Below are 23,481 nucleotides of genomic sequence, written 5' to 3'. Positions count from 1 at the left end.
ATAGATTACTTTGCTGCTGTGTGTTGCTATTAAGACAAAGGCTGGTGACAAGGAATGTGGTTTAATGAGACTTAAGGAAGTTTATAAAGTGATTTTGGGGAAGGACACCTATACCTCCACATTAAGAGCTGCCCCAATCACCAACAACACCTGTAAGAAAGAATAAAAAGATTCTCATAGACCTGATAGCTAACAGACAAGGTAAATGACTGTTTTAGTCTTGTGTTAAAAAGAAAATTGAACAAGCTAAGCAAGTGGCACTTTCTTAATTAGATTTTAAAGATCTTTATGCCAGTGTAACTCAAATCAGGATCTGCATCTCAGCCATGTTTTTCTTTTCTGACCATTCTTGTCAGTTCTTTCATGACACTGATGCATGGCTAAAATGCAGCTCTGTACTACAAAATGAATTCACTCTTTATATTTTACTACACAGTCTAACCTGGCTATCTTATTTATTGCATATTTGTAGACAGGCTCTTATTTGAACTTCTGCTGATTTCAAAGAAAAGTGACACTAATTAAATGACATGGCCCTAAAATTCCCAGTCAACTTCAAAAGACTCCCATAGTGTCATTTCTGACACTTATCAAAATAATATTTTTTTTTCACATTGTGAAAAAGATGGCAAGGCATTTCTAATTTTAAATTCAAGGTATTGAGTAGGATTTATTGCTCATCACCATGCTGACACTTAGTATGCAATTTGACAATCTGGTCACCTCACCTAATTTTGGATCACTGCAATGTGGAGGTCTTTATGTAAGCTAGTTACCAGCCTATACTGATCTGCTTCTTACTTTTGTTAGAAGTCTGCTTTAGGGTGAGAAGAATTCTGCTTGTTTCTCTTTTGGCGACAGTGATCAGCTCAGGCTAGCTCAGCTGTAGGTGTTTGCACTGTAGACATCTACAAGTTGTCACCACCATCCTCAGAATTTGCTAAAAATCTGGTGTCAAGAGCCTTGAAGGCACCAAAGAGCCTCACTGGCCCTGCCCAGCCCTAGGGCAGTCCCCATCCGTGCACCCTGCCCATGGACCAGGATTCACATTTCAGCTCAGCCCAAGGCCAGCAGTCCCTGCCGGAGCGGTGCTGCAGGAGAGCCAGTTCCCAGCCCTGTCTCTGGATGGCCCTAGGTCGTAGCCTTTCTTCCAGCTCTGTCTCTGCTCCTGCTCCCGACTGGACTCCCTGGATGGACTTTGAAACTGAACCACCACTTTGCCTAGCCTGGAATTATTGGTGGACCCTGTTATCAGCACCTAGCTCTGCTCTCTCTGCTTGGGTGCTGGAAGACGTTGCTTCATCATTAAAGGCACTGCCAGGGCTGGGGTCACTTACAGTTCTGTTGGAGTCACTTTTAGAGTGAAATGTCACCGCAAGATAGAGAGTTGAACTTCTTGTCTCTCCAGCATTCTCTAGTCCATCTTCAATTTTGCTTTCTAAGATCAAATATCACAGGGGGTGCTGCTTATGGAAGATCCCACAGTGTTCATAGATAGTGGGTTAAACATGTCCTCCTCTCAAGTGTATTTAACTGATGTAACCAGGAGATACAGAGAGGTTTGCCTTCCTTGTTCATATACGTTACAGCTGTATACTTTTTTTAGTAAGTCTTAGTCATCCTTAATGATCATTCTGTGACCTTTGAAATATAGTCACTAGCTACAGTACATCTGCATTGACTCTACTTGTGTGATGCCAGTGTCTTTCTCATATTAATGTATGCAGTCTCCTCTGTTCCAGTTGTAGCAAATAAGAACAAAAACTCATTTCAGATATTTCAAATGAATTTTCTTTTTGTCATCTAATTCATCCCCCTGCCACTGCACAATTGTTCCCTACAATGTATTTTTTAAGAGCTCTCTTGATGGATGGTGTCTTCTATTGTAACTTTTGTGCTACTATCATTCATTTCCTTTATTGCGGAAGACAAAGACATTTTATTGGCACGCTCCTTTCACTTAGTGTTTTATCTACTAACTTTTTCAAATACATATCCTTCACAAACTTTTGCTGGAGTTTAATTATCTTAAATAAAGATTTTGGTGCAGATGATTGTCTCAGAGTTCATTTGGGTTGCCTCGCTCCTCAATTACCTGTTGCATTTCCTACACCTTTTGTAGAGTTGTGGTACACTGAAGTGAATGTTAAAATACCTGTGAATTTCCTGAGAGCATGATTTCATCTTGTTTTCCTTCAGTTCAACAATGTATTTCTACCTTAGCTTAAGAATACAAATAATAACCTTGTGCTTAAATTTAGTAAAGTACAATGGAATCTGTGACTGAAGCTGCTGTGTGCTCAACTAATTGTTTAAGCAAGGATCTATGTATGCTCCTCAATTCCCATCAAATATCCTGCTTCAAACTATTTGAGAAAAAAGAATGAGTAAATTATTTTTTTTCAGTGATCTGTGCTGTTGCTTAACAAAACAGTTAGTAAAAACTCTTTTCTTTCTTTGCTACACTGATACTGATGGATACACTGTGAGTGATATATCTAAGGCTGTCTCAAGGTCTTTAGGAAGAAGAAACCTGAATCAAGTTTTGCCAAGTCTAAGGGAAGTGTCCTGTTCACAGGACAACTCTACCTTGTAGAAAAATCAGTGTTCGGGATTCAGAACTTACCTCCCTGAAGATTAAACTCATGTCTGCTTAGCAACATCTAACTCCAAGCATAAATTCCTCAATTAGTGAACATCCCATCAGTAAAATCTTGCTGCCTTTTCTTCTTCTGGCATATACATGGATATGTACACATGACATATTACCTAGTATATCCAGGTGGTTTTGTTCTATGTGGTGCATGGACCTGAGTGCAGTATTTGAACAAAGCCCTTCCCACCTCTTGGCCCTGCCAGAAAGATTCAGCAGCATAGAATAGTCCTACACAACATCCAAAGTGCTCAGCTGAGATGTAATCAGCCATGGAGTGAGTTCATCTCAAACTAGAAGCAAGCAGCAATGGAACTGGAAAACTCCAGCCATTGTACCTCATTCTCTGCATTGCATCTCCTTACACTTTTATGTGTAAAAAAGACAAAATTGCTAGGACTTCAGGCAGTGTCTGACTTCTTTCCTAGAAATTACTATAATCCAGATTTTAACTTAAAACTTCTAGTTGACCATTTTAATTGGCCACGAATGGTGGGGTTTTTTTGAGTTTTTCCCCATGATACATGAGCAGCAAAATGAATTCTCGTTTGTCTTTTTTTTTCTCTCCAGTGTCTGAAGCACAGTTGAAGGAGGGTAGGTAGACCACTGCTGTGGATGAGATGGTAGAGACAATGTTTGTTCTTTTTGGCTTGATCTCCTATTTTTAACTAAGTGTATAATTCAATGTAGTAATTCCAGCAAGCCTCAACGTATCTTTGAAGAGGGCACTTACGTCACAAACTTAATCCAACATTTATTATTATTTATTGTTGCACTATGAGGTCCAGGCTCTGTTACACAAGACAGTTACAAAGATGAGTTAAACAAAGACAGCCTCATCCTTGAGCATGAAATCCTACATCTTTTTACTGGTCTAAGAGCATGTTCCCATACATTATGGTTTACTTTAAGGACTTTAACCCATTATTTTAGGGAGTAATATAAATAAATGTAATATAAACCAGCTTGCAGCCTAAAGTCATTTAGTTACACATTGTGCTTCCTCAAAACTGCTGAAAGTGCTTTTGGCATTACATGACAAGACATAGATTTTATATATGCCCTCCCTCCTTACTGCAGTTAAGTCATGACAGCACTCAAAGGATATTGTGAAATGCAAACATCTGCATACTGGTAGTTGCTTTTTTGGCTTTTGAAGCCTACATTCAATTTTTAATTCATAGTTCTGCAAACTCAGTCTTCATTTCTCGATTTTAGCTGGTTTCTTTGTCAAAATACTCCTTAAAGATCTGTGACAATAGTAACAGAAACAGGAAACACCAGGGAATGTTTTTCTACTGTATTCACTACCGTGGCTCCTTCTTCTATGCATTTTTATGGTATTGTCCACAATGCAAGTTACCATACACATATTCTTCATCTGTTGCAATGGAAAAGAAAATCGATTACATATGATTTTCAGTTGTAAAACAGGTTTGGTTTAGCATTCAGCAGTGGCTTGCAGTAATCCACTCTGCTTCATACTATAGTGGATTGCACACTGTCAGACGTTTACCACAACCTCAATCTAGTGACTAATTAAAACATACGAATTCAGGCAATGTTTACATGGTTGCTAAACTTTCTTGTACACTTCCAAAGATGTCTCTAACTGGCTGGCATTCACGCTGAACGTGCCCAGGCTTAAACTCTGTTTCTTTACTAATACTGAGTCAGTATTCCTAACCGAGGTCTTGGCACTTAGGCTGTGTAGACATAAAAAGGAACCTGAAATTCAGTTAGGATTAGAGATTAGGAAATCTCCCAATCAAACTGCATTCAAATGAAAGTCAGGCCAGTCAGATGGACTTGGTAAACAACTTTCCTATCACCCAGATCTTCACCTTCACTTTGAAAGGTTTTCCTATCTTGTTGAATCTCACAGGTCTGTCTAGTTTTAACTTCAGAGCTTTGGATCACTACTTTCTTCTTGTCTGTCTAACACAAAAAGACCAAAAACTTAAATCTAGAAGAGGTTGTCTGCTTCCACAACCATCTCCCCATCAACAGATCAAAATCTGTCAGAGGATGAAAAAGATGCCCCTATATAGACATATTACAAAGCCATGTAGATCCTTGGATGACCAAGAATGCAGATAGTTTAAGCCTTCCTAAAGGTGCTCCTCTACCTGAGACACATCGCATTCTCATACACCTTGTCCAAATATGTAGCAACTGAAATACAAAATCTAACAATGAGTAGTGGTAAGGATATATCTGAGGTCAATTTAGTTTACAAAGTGAACAAATTGCTTGAAATTGGTTAGGAAAGACGACGTATAATTGTCACGGGAACTTCCTCTTGTGTGCCTAGGCAGAGACTGCATTGACAGGCTCAGCCAAGTACTGAGGTTCACATGTCGATGAGGTACAAACCTGTTGCTGAACCCTCCATGCTGTGGCAATAACACAGATTTATTAAGCTTGACAACATGAAGAAATACTTTGTGAGGAACACTCAGGCTGTTGTGCCTGTAGACACTGTCCTTGTTAGTGGTAATTATTTGCCAACATCTTAAGTTTGAGGAGTACCCACTAATGGAATAATCCTTTGCAGCACTCAAATATACTTAATTTTCTCACTTGATTATGAGATAATGATTTATAAACTTTTTCACATGTAAGCTGCATTACAGAGACACAGTAATATGTTGACTTTTGCATATTTTCTATCTTCAAAATACGAACACTTCTCATGGTTATTTATAATTGGATTAAATGCTTTCAAAGATACATACTCAAAAATATTTTGTGAAATATGAGCAGTACGCTTACTTTAGTTCAACCTGTTAGTTGCTAAACATTCAAATATACTTCTGGTTGTGGGTTTGTTGTGGGTTTTTTCCCCAAAATCAGTGTGTCATAACTATTTAAAAGCACTGGCAGAAATTAAAACACTTCCTAATTGGAGACCTGAAGTATTTCGGTGTATCAAAGGGGGAAGAAAAGAGGCCTTTGATAATGCTCAGGAGCTACAGACATTGTGTAATCTATTTAGTATCAAGTTCCAAAACCCAGTTAAAGCTTTTATCAGCACCTTTTCTTGATTATTACAGCCTCACTGCGAACACCAGCATGGTTTTCTAAACCAGCCTTTTGTTGCTACTACATAGTCCTAGTGTTGGGAGCTACTTGGCATTCTTGAGATCACCAGAACTTCTAAATGACCTAGCAGCTCTGCGAGGGCAGAGCTGAATGAACTGAAGCAGATGAACAAACCACCTGTATACTTGTACAATTTCTGCAACCCCCAGCTGCTTTTCTATCCACTGACTGATTATGTTTCCATTCACTGTGAAACTAAACTGAGACATTTGTGTTCAGTACTCACTCTTGTGCTACGATAAGCCTCTTAATGCACTTTGTAAGATTTTTGGAAGGATAAACCTAGAAACTGTCAAAATATGATATTCAACAGAATAATTCAATAGAATATTTTTAGTTCTAAAATAACCTGTAAATGTTGCTAATTTTAATAAACCCAAATGTCATAATCCAAGTATTTCAAGTATCACAATCCATTTTTCATAATGGATTTCATTATAGACTATATTTCAAGTATCATAAAGTATTTCCTACAACTAAAGAATGCATCAGATCACTAACATTTTTCCATACTAAAAAGATAAAAATAGATAATAAAAATTAAAATAATGTATGCAGTCTCAAAGTTTTCCTTCAAAGTTTAAAAGTGACCATTGCAAACAGAACTTCAAACAGAATTCTATGTGCTTTCTATGTTTGTTTAAAAAAGTCAGCTATTCAAACCCTCAATTTCAGCATGACACAACAGCTACATTTTCTTTTCTCCCTCATTCGCTTGATTCTAGCTTTGGTCTTCTTATGCTGACCAGCTCTGTTAGAATGAATTCTTCCAGATGATATTTAGGTTTTTTAGCAAATTCCAAGCTTTTACAGCAAAAATTCCCTTTCACAGCACAATTCAAACCATCTTATCTTCTGTGAAAGATAAGTTTATCCTCATACTTACACATAACCTCATGCCTTCACGACATACATGCAAATAGTCATTACCGATGAAACTGATTTTCCTTAGAAAAAAAAAGGTTTGTTTATCTTTAGCCTTCTTCTAAGTTGCTTTTTGAAAACTGACCTTAACGCTCATGGGCTACAGTTGTTTCTAAATCATAAAGATATGTGCTCTTAGAGCCTCTGGCTACAGCTGAAAACTGTCTTTACTAGCAATTGCATTGTTTTCAGAATCCAAAAATTATTGTCAACTATACATACTACAAGCAATCTACCACTTAGTATTACAGAACTGTCAGTATCATCGTCTATAGGTGCAATTCATAACTTTAAACTTCTATATAATACTTCTGAATCAAAATTGAGTTTGAAGATTAGGCTTTGAGAAATCAGACAATAAAAACATGATATCGTATAGAGCACCTGATGCAGATAAAAAAATGGGAGGAGCTTTCATGCAAAAAGCATTGGTTTAGGTTCTAAGTTATGTATGCTGCATAAAACAGAGAAGGAAATGCTACAGCAAATTCCATTTTTATATAAATGCCTTAATATCAACAGTCTACATCCTATAGGCAGGAATTGCATTTTCCCTTAATACAACTTAACCATGTCTAGGACAAAAAAGAAATGGCTGGTTCAAAGCAAACAGCAATGTAGTTGCAACAAATCCCCATTTGCTAGGCTGATTGTTGGGATAATTTGAGAGATGGAGAAGTAAAGGAAGTGCATGAAAGTGACTCCATGACCAGCTGAAGGAAAAAAAGTGGACCTAGACCCTAGTGAGACTAAAGGATTTGCAGTTCTAAGACACTGTGGCCATCAGTAACTAATGAGTCCTAATTTTAATGTTTTCCACAGCATTCCAGAATTGGAGAAAAATGTATTGAAAAGAAACTCAACAGAGCATTGAGATACCATTTTTAGAGAATACGTAATTCTTCACTCAGGTAGATTTATTTACTCACAATGTCTTGTCTAGCATTTCTACCTCATACTTTTGTAGCACTAGTCCCAAAATCTTCATGAGATCATTTACATTTTGCTATTCCCTCTCTCTAATTAACCTTGTGTATACATATCATGATAGTGTTTTAGCAGCTCCACCAAATGATTAATTAACAGTGCTGGCTTTTGGAAGATTTAAGTCTTTAGAGTTTGGAATTGGGTATGGGGGGACACTTTGTCTGTTCACAAAAAAAAGAAAAAGGTGTGAATCAACTCAAACCTTCCAAAATGACAATTCTGTAAGGAAGGGCTAGAGTGGAGAATTACATTTGGTTTGGAATCAGCAGCAGCATAGTGGATCAAGACATTGTTGAGCCCAAACTCTAAAGCTTTGCTGGCTAAGTAGTTTTGCTATCAAAGATATGAACTGACACTAAGGTAACTATAATGCTTTTAGGACTGAGATTCAATCTCCACTTGTCACTGAATAGTACCATACGGATGGATCAGAGGTTCAGACTGAAAACCTGCCTGCACAACAGCCTATGGCATTGAAGAGAGTCCAGATAATAAAATTAAGTTAATCTTGAAGACTCTACTGAGTCTTGAAGACTCTCCTTTTCTCACTGAGCAAGTGAGATGAGTGAGAAGCTTGCTTCTGTGATACAATACCATTTAAAAAACTACAGACAGGTAACAGGTTGTAAATGAAAAATTAGCACACACTTGGTAATGACAAAATTATCTTATGGATGACTAATATTTACTAATACTAAAAGGGTCAGCCTTTCTTTATTGCACTACCGCTAATTCTAAGTGCTAAGTTATCATGAACTTTATGGGGTTTTTATGGCCTTGTTGACTTTTAATATTGTGGCTGCACCACAATTTCTAACTTCCCCCTCCTAGTATGAATGGTAGAAACCTATTTTGCTTTAAAATGCCAATGTTGAAGAGGAGTGAGTGAGTGAGTCTCTCAAATGTTTGCATTAGAGTCCCACATCTAGGAGACCATGGAGTCAAAAAAAAAAAAAAAAAATTATTTATTATTCTGCTGAATATGACTGAACTGCAGCTAAAATATTATTTTCAATAATTTTTTGGGTAAAACTGAATAAATCTGAAAAATGTCATAAACTGTAGGAACTTCTTCTATACTACTTCATGGACTTTGCATTTCTACTAAGATGTCATTGAAAGAACTATGACAAAAAACTACTAGTGAAATGCAATCTCTTTCAGTTTCAAAAAGCTTTTACACAAATCCATCTACAAAGTTTCCCTACCAAGAACAACAAAACAAGGAACAAATTTAAAAAGCTGGATTTTTTTTTTTCTTCCTTTTAGTTTTAGGAAACTCTGGATGTCTTAACAAATGAGACATGAAAAATGTCATGCATTATGTGTCCTCTAATAGTTTGAGACCACATAAAAAGCTCTGAAATCAACAGAAAGGCCACTGTTTGTACTGGGATGTGAGCTTTTCTCAGGCTGAGGCCATTTACAGTGATTATTGAATAATTCTGGTTGTGTTGTCTTTTCAATGTACTGATCACGACGTACATTTAGAACCAACTACACAGTACAGAGTGCACATCATCCACAGATGCACACTGGCCTCCAGCATAATATTGTCCAAGTGCACCCACCCTCCAAGCATCCACTGTTTTCTTCTATAATTATTTCTTCTGCCTTTCATGGCACTGTCTTTTATGGCATACTGAGAAGTCACCTTGCTCGTGACAGTCAGGTTTCCAGGGAATTTGTCTAATAAACAAATACTTTATTTTCTAGGAGTAATAGGATGTTACAGGCTGTGGCACACAGAATACTCAATGTAGGTTGAGCATTCATTAACTACTTCCCTTGAAGAGCATTGCCTAAGACAACATATGCCATTTGAATCCAATTTTAAAATTAGGATGAATCAGCGCTATGTTCTGAATGTAACATGTAGAATGCTGCAGGCTCAAATCCAACACTGAACTAAAGATATGTTTGGAAGTGTAATGCTCCAGAAATTGTTAAAGACCCACTTTTTATGTTACTTGGTAAGCTGAAATTAATTTTTGAAAGTTGCAGTGCATTTTTACCTACTTTTTTATGTAGTTGTTGTTATTTATATTTGTTTTGACTACTGCTAAATTTATAAATAGATAAAAAATTATGACAGTTGTTCTATCTCAGACATTTTTTTCTATTTAAGTGTTAGCTGTGGAGTATACAGAAAAAAAGTCTGTAGATTTTTCTTTTCTACTGTCACAAGTGCATGACACAATATCTGACAGCAAGCCATTCAAGCTGAAGTTTAAATAATACTGAATTAGCTACTTTAAATGTCTTTGCCTTTATACGATCACTGAAACTTGTCAACCTTTCCCTGTTCACTAAGAACATTACTAATTTAGGTCAGGATATCTTGGATTCAATAGACCAGTATGTTATGGTTGCTATTTTTATATGAAGAAAAAGCACTATGATATGATCACTGAAAGTCTGTGTGTATAATGACAATGTCAAAGGACATTTACCATGGTCTTTCACTGGGGGAATGGCTCTCTGAGACAAAAGTGTTCCTACCTCAATTTTATTATGACTAAAGAAGTCTATTCTTTCTAGCTATAAAGCAAAAATTTTTGTGACAATAGGCAAATCTTACTCCTTCAAATGTTTATCCTTTCTTTCTTATCCTTTCCCATCTGTTCTTTTCTGAGAAAAGATATGAGGTTGGTACGATAAGATTTGATTAAAAAAAGATATTTCTTTGTAAGAAAACAAAATGTTTCCTTGACAGCAGTTATAGTCACATGGTAGTATTATCTCTCCCTTTGAAGACGCTGTGCAAAAGAAGAAAGTCCTGGATCAAACTTCGATTAAATTTACCTTCCTTTGTATTGTTAAGCAATGAAAGCAAGTAACTAACTGCTAGCATTCTCAGAGTTGATGTGAATCCTTACTAATCTGTAACAGCATCCTAAGTCCTTTGTTCACCAGAAAGAAGGCAAGTAAACCATAAATGGAAAAAGCTCCTCAGGGAAGCAAGGAAAAGAATAGAAAAAACCTAGGCAAGGGTATGGGTTCTGCCAATGAGTCTACTGGGTATGACAAGCACATCCCACAGTTTACATATGAAGCCACCACAGCATTCATTCACCGCATGGCAAAGAACACAATGACAAAAATTGTTCTCCTTTTACTAAGAAAGTCATGAGAAAGAGGGTGGAAACCTACTTATGAGGCTTCAGAGAATGTATGAAGTGAAATTTCTTGTTTATATTAAGAAAGTAGAAGCAGTATTAAGAGATGTCTTTAAAATACCAAATATTTAGAGGTATCTTTAATATTTTCTACTTCACAGAAAACAGAACTGCTAATTTACTTTGTGGATGTCTGAATGATTATGTTTCCTAAATGCTCCAAGAGGACTGAACAATAAAGGGCTGGCATTTTCAAATAAAGGTGTATTGTCACCACTAACAATTCAAAATATCTCTCAGGTACAAATTAATGCATGTCCATTTGCTAGTGACAACTGCTAGCCTCACCTTCTCTCACACTGAGAACTTGACCATAGAAAAATTAAGCTGGTTCTGTAGAGCTTCATAGAGGTTTCCCAGTTTTTGCTACCTGCCTAGACTCTGTCTCCTGCACTTTCTCTCTCAGGACAATATTGTGTTCACAAGTTAGCATTCTTTAAGCATATGAATTCGGTTTACAGTTTTTAACTATTGAGACTCAATGTGATATTACCAAAAATTAAGCTAAGAATAGCATTGTAAATAATGCAAGCCATCTTAATTAATAAGGTAACACTTATTACCTTTTACAGAGTGCATATCATAATCCTTTCGAGAGGTAAGGAAAAGTGCAAATTATTCCTCTTCTTTCTTTCACTTCTTCAGAAACTGATCTCATTATAATTCCATTTCACAAGAAAGGCTGTAGCTGTCCAAACCAGAAGTTGTTACAAAACAGCTCTTCTGAGCAGATTTTTCCTGCTTTGTCCTCTCTTTATTATGATTCCAATGTCTTTAGTCAAACTACACCTGGAGGAACCTTTTAAAAAACCTCACTATTCTGTAAATTTATCCTACATATCCAGCCTGAAAACTGCAAAACAGAAAATATTCCTCTCTCCTTCTCTTTTTGTTTGTTTTTAATCTGTAACAGCTGAAACTGCAGAAAAGGCTAAATGCATGACTGGGAAGATCCCATCATCACTAGCCAAAGAACAAAATATGTCTCATGAAATACCGCAGACAGTTGGATGCTGGAGGACATTGCAACAGCCACAAGTCAGAATAGCTATGAACTCTGTGAGAATATAGAAAGAAGCCCTTGTTGGTGAGTTTGACTGAACTACTTTCAGTAATTGCAGTAGATCACAACATACAGCAAACTCAGAATAAGCATTAATTGAAATGTATCCTATTTGTTAAGTCAGGCAAAGTGCAATATTTCTCTTTAGAGTTTTTCAGTGAACTTCTACTGTCCTTAAAAGTCATTATATTTGCATGATAAGCTAGTTTGGTTCTATTGTCTGGTGTGCTTCAATTTAACTTGCCTTTGCAAGTCTCTTTTTCTATTGTTTACTGAATGACACTCACCACTGAATAATGAAATCCATCTTGAAATAGAAAAGGTGAAGTGCTGCTAGTAAAGTCATTGCAGCATTTATCAGAAACATTAGGATATTTTTATTAGAAGTACCAAAATACTGTGAAGATTATTATTTATTTGTAGTACAGACTGCATTGCATTACATTTCTCAATGTTTATTACACAGGATTACAAGACGTTTCCTCATCAAATGAAAATTTTGCACACAATCAGAGGAGTCTGAAAGATGCAGTAGTTCCATTCAACTGTAGATTTGCTCTGTATTTGATGAATTCTCTCCTCATAATTAAGTTGTCATAGCAATGCATTTTTAATAGTACTGATTCATATGCCAGTAATGTTCTGGAAACAGAGCTCTTGATAGTTTTTCAGTACTCAGTTATGCTGAATTGTAACTATAGCAAATACACAAGTACTGGTCTCCTTGCACTAGCAGAACACATGATCAGACTTAAAACAGGCCAAAGCATCATCTGACACACACAACCAACAGAAAGCTACATAAAACTTTGGGTGGCTCAGCTCAAAAAAGTAAAGGCAGATCCCACACCTCCTTTGTTTTAAATGTAAACGTTTAATGATTAAACCCCCCTAAATTATTACACCTTACTAGGCAGAAAGAAAAGGTTTCGTTTTTCTTCCAAATGTGTTGCTTTCATATATTGGTACTTATAAGGTACACCAGGGAGCCTGGAGAATAAGCATTAATAATGGGAAATCACAGTACTTTGCTGACACTGTTTTAGCATGTCTTCCTCTCTGTATTTTGAACAGATCAATTAAATTACACATATTTATGAGGTTTCAAAATAACAGGAAATCATACTCCAAGGACCGGGACTGTATGTCTTGGCTGTCTCCAAGGCACTGATAGCAAATGTCAGCATGCACAAGTCTGTGAGAGCAAGACATGAATCATAAGCAAAGAAAATTGCCTGGTATTTCATTCCTTTTTTAATTCAGAATGTGAAGAATAATGTGCATTATTTTTTACTATCAGGCAAAATGTACGTGAATCAAAGAGAGATGAAGAAAAAAGTGGTGTTAGCTTACTGTGGCTGAGAAAGAAAAGGGAAATAGAAAAGAGACTCTTTTCCTCATGTCTCTCTAGAAAGGATAAGGCTCAAATTTTGAAGTGTTGGTTGAGAAGAGCATTGCATAGCACGTCCTCTAAATGCTCCTTCAAAAGGCTGATGAAAGGGAAAGTATATTGTGTATGCAATAACTGACCTAAGTAATACATCTTAATGAAGATGTGTATTGATTTGGTTATGAGGAATGCTTAGCCTCTAAATATAAAAATGTAAAATGGTAATTGTTCACACTGAAGTTTCTGACCTGTGAATGATGCGAGAAATACACCTGCTTAAGTCAGACTCTAGAAGCTTGCAAGCAAGGGAAAGGTGCGCACGTACTATAAATTTGACAGACACTAAATTTACCTGTTTCATATATGTAGCCTAAGAGTCAGAAATAGGGTTTTCGGACTGAAGCACAGTGGAAATCTAACAATGGCAACGATAAAGTTACTAAGGGAACTGTGGAGTGATGGAGGCAACAAGGGACCAAATGGTTAAGCAGAACTTTTGCTTCCCTCTCACTTCCTGGTATATGCATTTATCCTTAGGATCAAAGCTAATCCTACACGTTGAGTGTCTAGGTAAAAAAGTGAATATGTAAGCTGAAGCTGACATACAAACTAAGACTTCACACAAAACAAATAGAGTAAGAAATATGAGAATATATGCGTTATTAAGTTCATACATGCCATATATGGACCTTTACCCTTTATTTAGAATGGATTGTACTTTAGTTAATAAATAAATAACGTTTTCCTTAACAGTTGTAAGCTTTCGTCTTCTATGAATTTCTGGCTGTTGCTGCTTTGTTCTTCAAAAAGTGCATCTTTAAAATTCATAGAAATTACATGTTTAATGAAGGGATCAGCAGTCTATAATGTAGTCTCAGACTAGTTGGACAATTGGGTCCTTCTAATAAGGGCCCATCACCAGAGCAGTGCAGAATATGCTGAACATGGCTGGGGTTATTCATTTCATGCTATCACAGTTTCTTCCGCTAACCCTCAGGTCTAGTGGGAGGGCAGCACTGGTCAGCATTTGGCCCATACGTACAGGCATAATCTGCAGGTAATAAGTTATTACACAGTTCCAAAGTAGCTGTTAGTCAACCTTCTTAACTATCTGGGGAACACAGACCAAGAACAACACAGGTCTTTCCTAGTCTAAAAGATCATTTACAGTACACCAAAAGAGACAACTGTTCCTTGATGACATTTTTTTCAAGAATTTCCTGATTCTTCTTAGATAAGGAATATCACCTCTTCAGGACTACCCTTAAGAATATTAAGTATCTGCTTCTGGCGGTCCTCTGTGAATCAAGTGCTATTCACCTGACTACAGTCACTGCCAAGGTGAAACTAAAAGATGAGAGATCCTACAGTCATTTCTGGATACTGGAAAATGTGTATACTCATGGAGGAATGTGGTACTTATTTAGGCCATAAAGCACATTTGACATGGAATACATGGTGATCAGTCTGCACCCAAACCCTGAGGACTTACAGCCTTGTCCTGATAATAGTAGCATGCTGAGGTAACGTGAAAGTTGCACAATTTCCCAGCTTTCTAGTCTGCCTTTAATGAACATGGCCTCATTCACTTTCCTGGATCTATTCCTAAGTATAGGGAATGAACTGTTGCTATAGGATACTTCTAAATTAGTTCTTTGCTGCTAAGCAAAAGCTCTGCAACATTTTGAATTAAATGTTTGAAATAATCGCTTCTCCAGGAAAAAAAAAAAAAAAAGCACATTGCATTATATTTCTGCTTTACTTGTGTTCATTTTCCCATACTAAAATATCACTTAATGATAGCAGATACAGTGACTATGGATGGACCCTGAGATTAGCTGTGAAGAGTGAACTGTGGTGGGAGGCTAGAAGACAATACTCTAACTAGTAATGTAATGCACTTTAAACTTAATTGGTTGCTTTATATAGAGTTCCTGAGATATCAGAAGAAAAACCAACCATACTTGTTTTTCCACATGAATACCCACAGCAACGCAGATAGCATCAGGTGTGTACATCTGTAATGCAAGTATATTTATACAATAACAACACATGGGAGAGAGATAAACAGGGGCAAACCTTCAGCTGACTGCAAGAAATAACTTTATAAATATGATTGCATTGTCTACATGGAAAAGGCACTTTTTAAGATCTGAGACTGGACAAGGAAGAAAGAAGAAAGTGTTGAGCACTCCCAGGGGACTGGTACAAAAGAGAGTAAAGAGGAATATCTGGCTATTGCCTACTCTCACACTACAATGTAGGCTGACAAGGTAGTATATCAAAACCCCTTTGTGCTGACTTTGGCGAGGATAGAGTTATTTTTTTTCATAGTAGCTAGTATGGGGCTATGTTTTGGAATTGTGCTGAAAACAGTGTTGATAATAGAGATGTTTTCGTTACTGCTGAGCAATGCTTACACAGTCAAGGCCTTTTCTGCTTCAGCTGGCCCCAGCTGACCAAAGGAATATTCCAGACTATATGATGTCATGCTCAGCATATAAAGCTGGGGGAAGAAGAAGGAAGGGGGGAACATTTGGAGTTATGGTGTTTGTCTTCCCAAGTAAGTGGTAGGCGTGCTGGAGCCCTGCTGTCCTGGAGATGGCTGAACACCTACCTGCCCATGGGAAGTGAGGAATGGATTCCTTGGTTTGCTTTGCTTGCGTGTGTGGCTTTTGCTTTCCCTATGAAACTGTCTTCATCTCAACCCCTGAGTCTTCTCACTTTTACTCCTCCAATTCTCTCCCCCATCCCACCGGGAGGGAGGGAGGGAGCAGCTGTGTGGGGCTTAGTTGCTGGCTCGTGTTAAACCACGACAACTTTCCATACAAAAACAGGCCAGTGTTATGAAAATGTTATTGCCCAGTTCTGAGTGGACTTTCTCTTTTGATTGCCTTGGAGAAAGGATAAAGTGAGAATCACAGTCTACATTGTTGCCCCTCAAATAAATACAATTGACTAATCCCTCCTCATTGCTCCCCTTCATTTCCACTAAACTCCCCTTCAGTGAACAACAAAGCTGACCCATTCCTCAGACAAGGTGTACGTCATCTTGTAAAGGTGCATGTTTGAGAAAAACAGTTTCTCTGCCTGCCTGGAGCTCTGTCTGCTCCTCATCATGACACAGAGTAATTTCATCCAACCTCAGATACAAAATGGTACTAGATAACCACGTCTTCCAATTGCTTGGCTCTTCCTTATGACTATCAAATGCAAGATATATAGGCAAAGTAGTGGTAAATAAATGTTGTATGTAACATTTTCCCTTTTCCTAGTTTAAAGTCCAAGACTGGTAAAGAGTCAGCCTACAAATGACCAAGATAAAGTTTCCAACTCATTTTAAGTTTGCACATTAACTATTAAGCAAGTCCTTTCCCAAGGTATTAAAACCAAAAAATGCTACACCAAAGCTTGCCTTGGTTCATCATCTTGGAGCTGTAGCACAAGTCATCACTTTGAGTGTCAACTGAGATGAGACAAATGTGTGTTTGACTTCATTCTATGTGGAGGTTGCTACCAGAAACAGTGAGCTGTTAGGTAAAAAGGAACAAATCAGTGGGAGATGCTTTTTCCCTTGGCCTACAAAATGGAATTATATCATTCATAAAAAGCATGAAAAGGGACCCTGCAATACTGTATTCATTTACTGGATAATTATGACTGACTCAGCGATTCTCCTATACTTTGCTATCCCAATAATAAAAATGGCCAGGCTGACATCACCTGTGCTTGTGCTGTTATTTAGCAAGCCATCCTGTTACCTGTATGTTTTCAGGAAGATGTAATAGTTAACCTTGACTACTTCATTCTGTAACACAGACTCTCTCTTGGGCAAGTGTCATGATTTAACCCCAGCCAGCAACTAAGCACCACACAGCCGCTCGCTCACTCCTCCCACCCCCAGTGGGATGGGGAAGAGAATCAGAAAAAAGTAAAACTCATTGGTCAAGATAAAGACAGTTTAATAGGACAGAAAGGAAGAAAATAATAATAATAATGATAAAAATAATAAAATAACAATAAAAGAATTGGAATATACAAAACAAGTGATGCACAACGCAATTGCTCACCACTCACTGACTGATGCCCAGTCAGTTCCCAAGCAGTGATTTGCCCCCCCCCCCTTCCCCAGGCCAACTCCCCCCAGTTTATATACTGGACATGACGTCCCATGGTCTGGAATAGCCCTTTGGCCAGTTTGGGTCAGCTGTCCTGGCTGTGTCCCCTCCCAACTCCTTGTGCCCCTCCAGCCTTCTCGCTGGCTGGGCAGGAGAAGCTGAAAAATCCTTGACTTAGTCTAAACACTGCTTAGCACCAACTGAAAACATCAGTGTGTTATCAGCATTCTTTTCATACTGAATCCAAAACATAACACTGTACCAGCTACTAGAAAGAAAATTAACTCTATCCTAGCCAAAACCAGGACAGAAAGTTTTAAAAAAAAAAATAGCTTCAGATACCACAGATCTCAGTATTGTATTGATATGTATCATTAATGCATAGCAAAAAACCTAATGTCAAACAGCAAAATGGTGAATAGGCACATTCTGGCAAAAAGAAAAGTGAAAAGGAAGGATAAAGGCTAGATATTTTAAACAATTTATTTGCTACTATAGCCCAGGGCTTTTTTGTGATTCTTTTCAAGCTGCAATAAAAATTATATGAAATATTTAAAATGTGAACAGGCAAGTTTACTTACTGTTTCCTGGATGCCAGCGCACTGCATTTAAATATGCATTACAGTAATGGAAGAGAAATTCATGCTTGGATCTGGTTACTTTTCCTTGAAGTAAGGGCATCAGATCATGTCCATCAATAATTCTGAGTAAGAAAGCATTTCAAAATCAGAAGAATAACCAAAATTCATTTTACTGAGAAGATATTATAACTCTGCATTTCCAATACTTAAAAAATAAATCTGAATGGCCACCCCCAGTTGGTCAGTTTGGAGAAAAACCCTCAGGTGCTCTTCCCCTTTGATTTTTACATTATTTAAGGAAACATTAATTTTACATTTTGACATTAGGAATGGTTGTTTCCTCAACCCATTTTTATATTTTTTTATTATTTTTTTTTTCCTGAGAAAGTGACCAGTCATGAATAAATTGCTACAACACAGTCCTCCAGGCATATATGCTCAAGCTGTTTGGGAGTAGTCTGGCCAAAGTAACCCTAAGACAAGAGAAATGTATGTTTTGCTGCTAGCATCCCCAGAAGTAACGGTAAGAACTCTGTCCAGCAAATTATGTATGCCAGAATTTAAGACAGAAGAAGTCATTTCAAATTTGAAAATGAACTATGTTTAAATAGGTGTTTATCAACTACATACACAGAAATATATATATATAAAAAAATACTCTAAATGCTGCTGGACAATTTTGATGGTGCTTTTAAGGAGTCAGTCAATTTACATCAAAATGGAGTTATACAATAAGCAAGGCATTTAAATGTTTCCATAAATTAAGCCTTTGAATTGCTGGAATCAGCTGGCAGGGGAGAAATCACAATCTGCATTTTTGACCTGGTGTGAATTAAAAATTTACAAGAAGTTTTATAGGAAATTACATTTTGCTGATATACAGATCAGCAGGCAATTCTTTTTAAAGCATTTTGAGCAACATCTCATAAAAACTTTTTGGAAGCTTTTAAAAAGTTTAAAAATGTCTATGTTAATTTTCATTACCATGTAAACCCCTTTCTCATTAGTGTAACTACTACAAGAGAGGTACTAACTTCACTTTTTTAAGCCATGAGCTACATATGACTATGAAATTCTTGGCAGCAATTGTATGCAACAGCACCATTCTGAGTAGGACTCTTCTCAAAGGATGGACAGGAAAACATCCTGGAATTCCTAAAGCTATGTTGTCCAAAACTTCTGCTTTCTGGGTGCATCCCTGTCTGTGGGAGTTTGTTGAATCAGTCTTTCCAACTTCCAATTTGTCCTGTTTTCTTGCCTGAGTAATGCACTCTTGTCTCACCCCTGCGGGCTTGCTCACTGTAAAGCTGAGAGCAGGGTAGATGCACGTCTATTGGAGACTTTCTGTTCTACAGCCTGTTGATGAGGAGAAGGGTGTCTCCAGTGCATTCCCACAACTGCTGGTTTCAGGGGGATATATGAGACTTTTCTTCCTGATGACTTGTTTTTCTTCTTTAACTAGGAGCACCTTCCCCTTTCCTTTTTAACCTGCTCCCTCCCAGTGACTGAATCCTAATCATAGTCATTTCCCTTATTTCTCAGGAAGAGTTCAGTGGAGTGATAGGAATCCAGCTGCTGGATCAAAATTCTTCATGCTAGTCCATGACCTACCATGAAGCAGTAATTATGGCACCTAGTCTACACAGAAGAACTAGAGTGGAGCAACTTGCAAGCAGAAGTTACACAAGTATATTGGGATTTCTATCAAAGAGATCAAAATAAACCATCGATGCTTAGTCTTCACTCAAGCAATATGAAAACAAAGTGTGTAAGATCTGCCCACATTAAGAACAATCTGAACTGCTTAGGTTTGACAGTTACTGCTTGTAGGGGATCTCACAGGACCAGCCTGACTAATTTCTCACAACTTACACATGTCCTGCCCTGCCATTTCCTTCAAGCACTCAATGAACCATCATTAGCAGAGTGTCTCTGCTCAACACTGGTTTTCCCCACATGGATGCTGGATGCTTTTGGGCTCAAAAGCTGTTTGTGTGTGGTAGATGTGTTCAACACATAAGTGTATCAGCAGGTTCCTCCAGTTACTGGATTTGGATGGCAACAGAGTTTAGGTGGAGGCACCTTGCTGCTGAGACTGGCTACCTCCTGAACAAGACAAAGCACAGGGATGTAGGAGTGTCAATAAAGCATCTTATGAATTTTAGAAGTCCAGTGGGTTTTCTTATCAGGCTGCAAAACTCTGTAAGGAATTATTTTCACTAACTTGGTTAAAGAAGAAAAAAACCTGAGAAAAGCTTAGCTGGCAATTGATGTGGTTTGTTAAACTAAGCAGGCAAGGTTGAGCTCATAAAGTTTAAAATAAATTACACTTGCAGTTCCTTTTTCTACCACTTTCACTCAGGCAGAACAGAGCCTTTTTTGATACATTCATTTTGGCTTTTAGTAAATAATTCTAGGCCTGATTTGACAGTATGTTGCCCTTGGTGGTATTCTCTTCTTGCCGCTTGGTGCTTGTTCTGCAAGTTAAGCTGTATTTACATACGATGTTTCTGTAAAATATATCAGTATGTCAATATGAAAAGAGACAACATTCTACTGTAAGTAATGACAAAAAAGTGCTTTAAAATCTAGCTTTTTCTTTTCATTCTCACCTCTATCTTAATAGACATCACCAGAATGTATAAAACACTCATAAGACTTTCTCTAAAACAGAGATAACTACAGACCATACCTGTCAGAGGGTAACTGTGCCTCTGCAAGTTTGACTACGGTAGGAAATATATCCATGTTACTTGTTGGCTCATCAATATAGGCACCAGCTTGTATCACTCCAGGCCAACGGAGAAGCCCTGGCACACGAATACCTCCTTCCCAGTTCATTGATTTTCCACCTGAAAAATGAAAGTTTCGTTTGCTAAGAAATCACTTTCTTAGAAAAATACACTCCCCTCCCAAGATTCAATTTCCAAATATTAAACATTCTGTCTAGCTAGAATCTTTTCATTAAATGTATTTATCTTATTTTTAATTTGCTAGGTTTAGAATTTCCACCTACAAACAGTACCTTTCTCACAGTAAATCTACTAAAATGTATTAGAGCTTATAAAATGTATTTAGTTTACAAACAAAATTAAATAAGAGCTGTAGGAGATAAAAAGGCACTTTGCAGGAATCTTCATATAGAATTTCGTCTAGATAGTGTGCCACACAGCTATGTGAAGATATAACCAAAAAACAGGAATCAAAAATAAATTAAGGTATACATAGATGTCTGAGGTATGAACCCAGAGAGGATATACAGTATTTTATTAAAAATGGTGCTTAATGACTTTAGATAGAAGAAAGTACTAACTTAAGTATGTTACTGAATTCTCCAATTCAACGCATTAGGAAGAAATTTGCTACAGTGATGGTAGATCTCAGGACGCCGTGAAGACCTTTTTGACTTCTAAAACAACACAGTTGCATCAAATGCGCTATCAATTGTGTATTCAATACAACATTGCAGCCGTTTCCTTTTTTTTTTACAATATCCATCACTGCCCAGTCCTCCTGACATCTTTGCAGAAGGACAATGTGTTTATTCTATGACAATATTTCTACCATTACTTAATATATGATTGACACAACTCTGTATGAAAAGCTATCACAAGTACCATTATTGATATCTTCCACAGTCATGTGACTATGTACAGCACTTCAGGTTGATCTTTGAAATTAATATATCACTTGGAAAAAAATATTTCCGGTAAACAGATGGGATTTGGATGTAGTTAAGCATGGTCTGGGCCAGGCATTTACAACTAAATTGATATTGTTTTATATAATATAAATGTCTGAAAGAAGAGGAATTAACTGAATTAAACAGCAGTTAAACATCAACTGAATCAAACAGCAATTCATGGTTCAAACTAAACTACTATGAGCCTATTTTTCCTGTATCTCCCTTTTTCAAGTAAAAATCCCACAAAAGAACAAAGTATTATGACAAAGTACTTCAATAGTTCTGTCTCCTCAGCCTCTTAGACCTTCAAAACACCACCTAGATGCTAATATCTTTGGTGTCAAGCCCAGGCCTTACCATACATGCTGTCTATCTTACTGACTCCTCAGTGATCTTTTCTATTTCAGTATTGGGCAGTTCAGAACCCACCTATTTTTCTACAGGTTTTTCACTGCTCATACAGGTAAGTGGCAACTTCAAGAAAGAAAATTCCTTTGCATAGATCTTTACCCGTTTTATATATATATATATATATATATATATACACACACACAGTTTTGTGGCTGAAAAAACTTTAGCTCGTGATTCTTTGTTATATCAGATTTTTGCTTATTTTTTTCATGGGCTTTATCAGAATTCATAATATTGAACAGTCAGGGACACTTAATTATCTAGTCTGACGTCAGAAAACTTAGACTTTCTAATATCCAGCATTACGTCAAGCAACAATCTTTGCTTAAGTTGTTTTTGGAAAGCAGTGCCAAGTTCAGAACTCAACAAGACGGTCTTTCAGAGCAGTCTTAAAAATTTACTCTTTCCACTGCGTCAAATGCAATTCCATTCTCACGATAAAGCACATGGCCACCTATTCTAAAACTGAGGAATAAGATGCATGGATTATTTTTGTTTACATTCTTGTAAAAAAGATGATTTTCAACACAAAAATCTAAAGAAAATGTAGATTTAATTTATAAAGGTGTTATTTGGTGAGGTTTAAAACACTTGTCACCTAGCAGAAGGAAGCGTTCACCCAACAGTATGCCGATCCATTGTTAATACACTTGGGTCAAGACCAGGTTAGATGTCAATAGACTGTGTGCATCTTCTGTAGAAAAGATCACTCTACCCATGTATAACAGTCATTAAGATTTTAAAAGTTTGGTGGGGATTATGTGTTACCTAGCAGGAAAGTGTCAAGATTAATATCCTGACTGAACTATGGTTCACAGAAAATCTTGTTGAGGGGGAGTAGTTAAATCTGATTAAAAACACAAGAAAAGTATGCAGGCATAAAATTACAGATATCCTCAAATTAAGATATTTTCAGTGAACAGTTATGCCAAGGAGATGATTTAGTTCATGAGCCAGATCCTAGTTCTGTGTACACATCACAGCAGCTTGTTGGCTGGACAGTGCAGACAGACAAAACTGAGCTGAACTATAACAGAGGTAGCTTTAAGTGTGAGGTTCTTTTTATTTCTGTATACCTGTCTGAACCTAGTAACAGCGCTAGCTAGATTGGATTGTTTAAATAAATTCTCATTTTACTGTTGCCTCCTGTGTAATCTGAAGACAGAGCAATTTCTAGCTAAGTGGTGAATCCCATTCCCATACATGTTGCAATTCTTGAAACCTCAATATTGGATCGCTTTCACAGCTCCTAGGTTCACAGTACAATTTTCCTGAATCACTACAGAACAGGACAGAAAACTTGCACATTACCCAAGCACAAAGGGAGCACTCAGCAAACTCTGCCTCCCTGCTGTGAGGTACAAAAAGCAAAATGGACTCCACAG

General features: G+C 37.2%; 1 protein-coding gene across 7 annotated transcripts in view; it reads right to left on the bottom strand.

Annotated features, from left to right (window-relative positions):
- Positions 1–23,481, bottom strand: part of STS (steroid sulfatase) — a 300,091-nt gene that overhangs the window by 197,450 nt on the left and 79,160 nt on the right. For all 7 annotated transcript variants that reach the window (XR_007510235.1, XM_049834687.1, XM_049834686.1 and 4 more), the window contains 2 exons: positions 20,693–20,852; positions 18,001–18,122 (listed from right to left, as the gene is read on the bottom strand). Coding sequence is in view for 6 of the 7 variants with exons in the window: in XM_049834687.1 (XP_049690644.1) it covers positions 18,001–18,122; positions 20,693–20,852 (282 nt within the window). In the remaining variant the exon portion in view is untranslated. The remainder of the gene's footprint in view (positions 1–18,000; positions 18,123–20,692; positions 20,853–23,481) is intronic.

Source organism: Accipiter gentilis, chromosome 31, assembly GCF_929443795.1.
Source record: "Accipiter gentilis chromosome 31, bAccGen1.1, whole genome shotgun sequence".
NCBI lineage: Eukaryota > Metazoa > Chordata > Aves > Accipitriformes > Accipitridae > Astur > Astur gentilis.
This window is presented reverse-complemented; position numbering and strand designations above follow the sequence as displayed.